This window comes from Vombatus ursinus, unplaced genomic scaffold (genome assembly GCF_900497805.2).
Source record: "Vombatus ursinus unplaced genomic scaffold, bare-nosed wombat genome assembly UNPS02014810.1, whole genome shotgun sequence".
In the NCBI taxonomy this organism is placed as follows: domain Eukaryota; kingdom Metazoa; phylum Chordata; class Mammalia; order Diprotodontia; family Vombatidae; genus Vombatus; species Vombatus ursinus.
This window is the reverse complement of record NW_020954588.1, coordinates 3,368,188-3,370,757: the sequence shown is the minus strand read 5'-3', so window position 1 is coordinate 3,370,757 and position 2,570 is coordinate 3,368,188. Positions and strand designations below refer to the sequence as shown.

At 39.7% G+C, this 2,570-nt stretch overlaps 1 protein-coding gene across 6 annotated transcripts in view; it reads right to left on the bottom strand.

Annotated features, from left to right (window-relative positions):
• The window catches only part of COL4A3 (collagen type IV alpha 3 chain), a 170,113-nt gene that overhangs the window by 65,507 nt on the left and 102,036 nt on the right, over nt 1-2,570 (bottom strand). For all 6 annotated transcript variants that reach the window (XR_003570342.1, XM_027875985.1, XM_027875986.1 and 3 more), the window contains one exon: nt 812-991. Coding sequence is in view for 5 of the 6 variants with exons in the window: in XM_027875985.1 (XP_027731786.1) it covers nt 812-991 (180 nt within the window). In the remaining variant the exon portion in view is untranslated. The remainder of the gene's footprint in view (nt 1-811; nt 992-2,570) is intronic.

The following is a 2,570-nucleotide window of genomic DNA, read 5'->3' as shown; positions in this document are numbered from 1 at the left end:
ACTGTAAATTATGGATAAGTTGCTGATCTTCATTGGTGGAGAATGTTTTCACACTGGGAATTCTTCACATTGCGGGGGTGAATACCACCAAAAACTCAACCAAATATAAACGTGTTTATGATACTCCTTTAGGCTGATCTTTATTTTCTGTGGAGTATAAACTTACACTTGTCTAAATACACATATGTACTTTTGCCTCTATCTGTAAATGAATGTTTCAAGAATTTCCTACTTATGTGAGTCCTGTAAAAACAGCTTAGAGTTCTAGAACACCCATGAGTGTATAGGTTAAAGATTCTCATAAAACATTGGATGCTAGCTCTGATTCTTAGAAAGAATCTGTGATCTTATCACTGGCTTCTCCTTCCATGTTTCATGAGTTACTGAGGCTGAAAATGCACCTAGTGGTCAGCCTCCTCGTGATCTCTCTGAACTTGGTTCTGAAGTTGAACCTTCAACAACAAACAGGTAGTCTATCACAGGCCCTGTACTTGAAGCTTTTCCAGATAGATGAGCTCTTCCAGGGCAGGTACCACCATTGACACAAGCATTAAAAGGGCCCAGTATCAACAATGGCACAAAGAGACATTGGTGTAGGACTTTAATGAAGTGCTAGTTATTTAAGTAAATACCATGGCTTGTGTGTACATTGCCTTATTACTAGTACTAATGAATTATAATAACTTTCTTCGCATATACATGACTCAATCCTAGTTGTTGTCACTCCCTAGAAGCTCACTTTTTCCTTTAACTCAAAGCTTTATTTCAAATACAATGAAACATAGTTTAAAACATGTTACTATGTACCAACCGGTTCTCCTTTTGTGCCTGGTAATCCTTTTGTGCCAGGTTTTCCAGGAATTCCAGCTGAGCCCTTTTCTCCAGGGTCTCCTCTGTTCCCCGGATCCCCTCGATCTCCTACTTCTCCTTCATGTGATGTTTCACCCTTTTCTCCTTTTTGTCCCTGATCACCAGGAGTACCTGGGTATCCCTAGGGAGAATAAGAAAGATACCTTGTTTACATTTTTGTGAAATTGGTTTTGTATTAATCTTAAATACATAAAACAGTAGCATGCATTTGTAGTGAGCTTTTGGGTTCTCAGAGCTCATTTACATACCTTATCTCATCTGATTCTCCTGACAACCCCATGAGGTAGATACTATTATTACCCACGTTTTACAGGTGAGGAAACAGACTGGAGGAGTAAAATGACTTTCTAAGGTTTGCACAGCTAGCAAGGGTCTGAAATGGGATTTGAACCCAGTTTTTACATCATGCCGTTATCAAATAAAACTTATTACATATTAAAACATTTTCAGTCTTGAGGAAAACATCAAGGTTTTATCACTGTATTCCCTCCATATTTCATGAGTTACTATGGTTGAAAATAGCATCACGTGATGGCCAATTTACCAACAAGGCAAATTTTATTCATGTGACTGCTCCACTAAGATGCTTCTGTTGGAAAGTTGAACATTATTATGTTAATACAATAATCATAATGATTGATATTCAGTACAATAATCTAAACAGGGGCTGTGGTTGAACTTTGATTATCTTTAACTTTCATTCAGGAAAAGTACATCCTATTTTCCATTAGTTGATCGGGGTCCCCATCCTCCAGGGTTCTATGATTACAGAGTTTCAGAGAGCAATGGTGACAGGTTTCCTGGCTGGTCACTCTAAGCAAAGGGAAATGATATATAGGTAGGTGGCTGGTTGGCGCAGTAGGGAGTTCTGCCCAAGTATCTGGGCCACTCAAGAACTGGTATTCTCATCTCTCAGTAAAACTGAACTCACATTCCACCTTAGCTCATAGCATGATCCCAAGATAATGGAGGATGAGGCACACCCAGAAGATTTAGAGAAGGCTCAGCAAAAACATCCTTCCCCATTCCCCATCCTATTCTCTTATTCTGATCCCCTGAACTTGGTGGGACAAACGCTTTAAAGAAATTCCTTTATGTTGGTGCCACTTTCTACCAGGAGCTAAGATGTTTATAGGTGTTGTAACTTCCATTCTTGCTATATTTTATCAGTATCTATCCCTTTGTAAAAGCTAATTGATGTTAATTGGTGAAATGATACTGTGGTTTTAATCACTGATCATTAATATTGGGGCAAACAGTGGAATCAGAGAACACTCCCAACCTCTAGAACAATGGTGGGAAGATAGAGATAAAGATATAGCTTTATTCTAGGGGACCTGACTCATTACTGTAAGTGGGACTTGGGATAAAGACCTCAATCATTATAAAGGCTACAGCATAATCAGAAAGACCTGATACCTAGTCACTTATGTGTGTAAGGCAATAGAACTTGATGAGCCTTTGCCTTTAAGGGTAATGGGGATATGAGCCTTGGTAATTGCTAGGAGTGGCCACCAGCTTTTCCCTTCCACCTGAGAATAGAAGGGCATGGGAAATGAGAAAGTAAATGTGTGAGGAAAGATGTGATAGTTTCTCCAACATCAGGGTGAGTCAACAGGAAGAGCTGAATGGGTATTGGCAGGGTGAGGGGAGGAGAGAGAGAGAGAGAGAGAGAGAGAGAGAGAGAGAGAGAGAGAGAG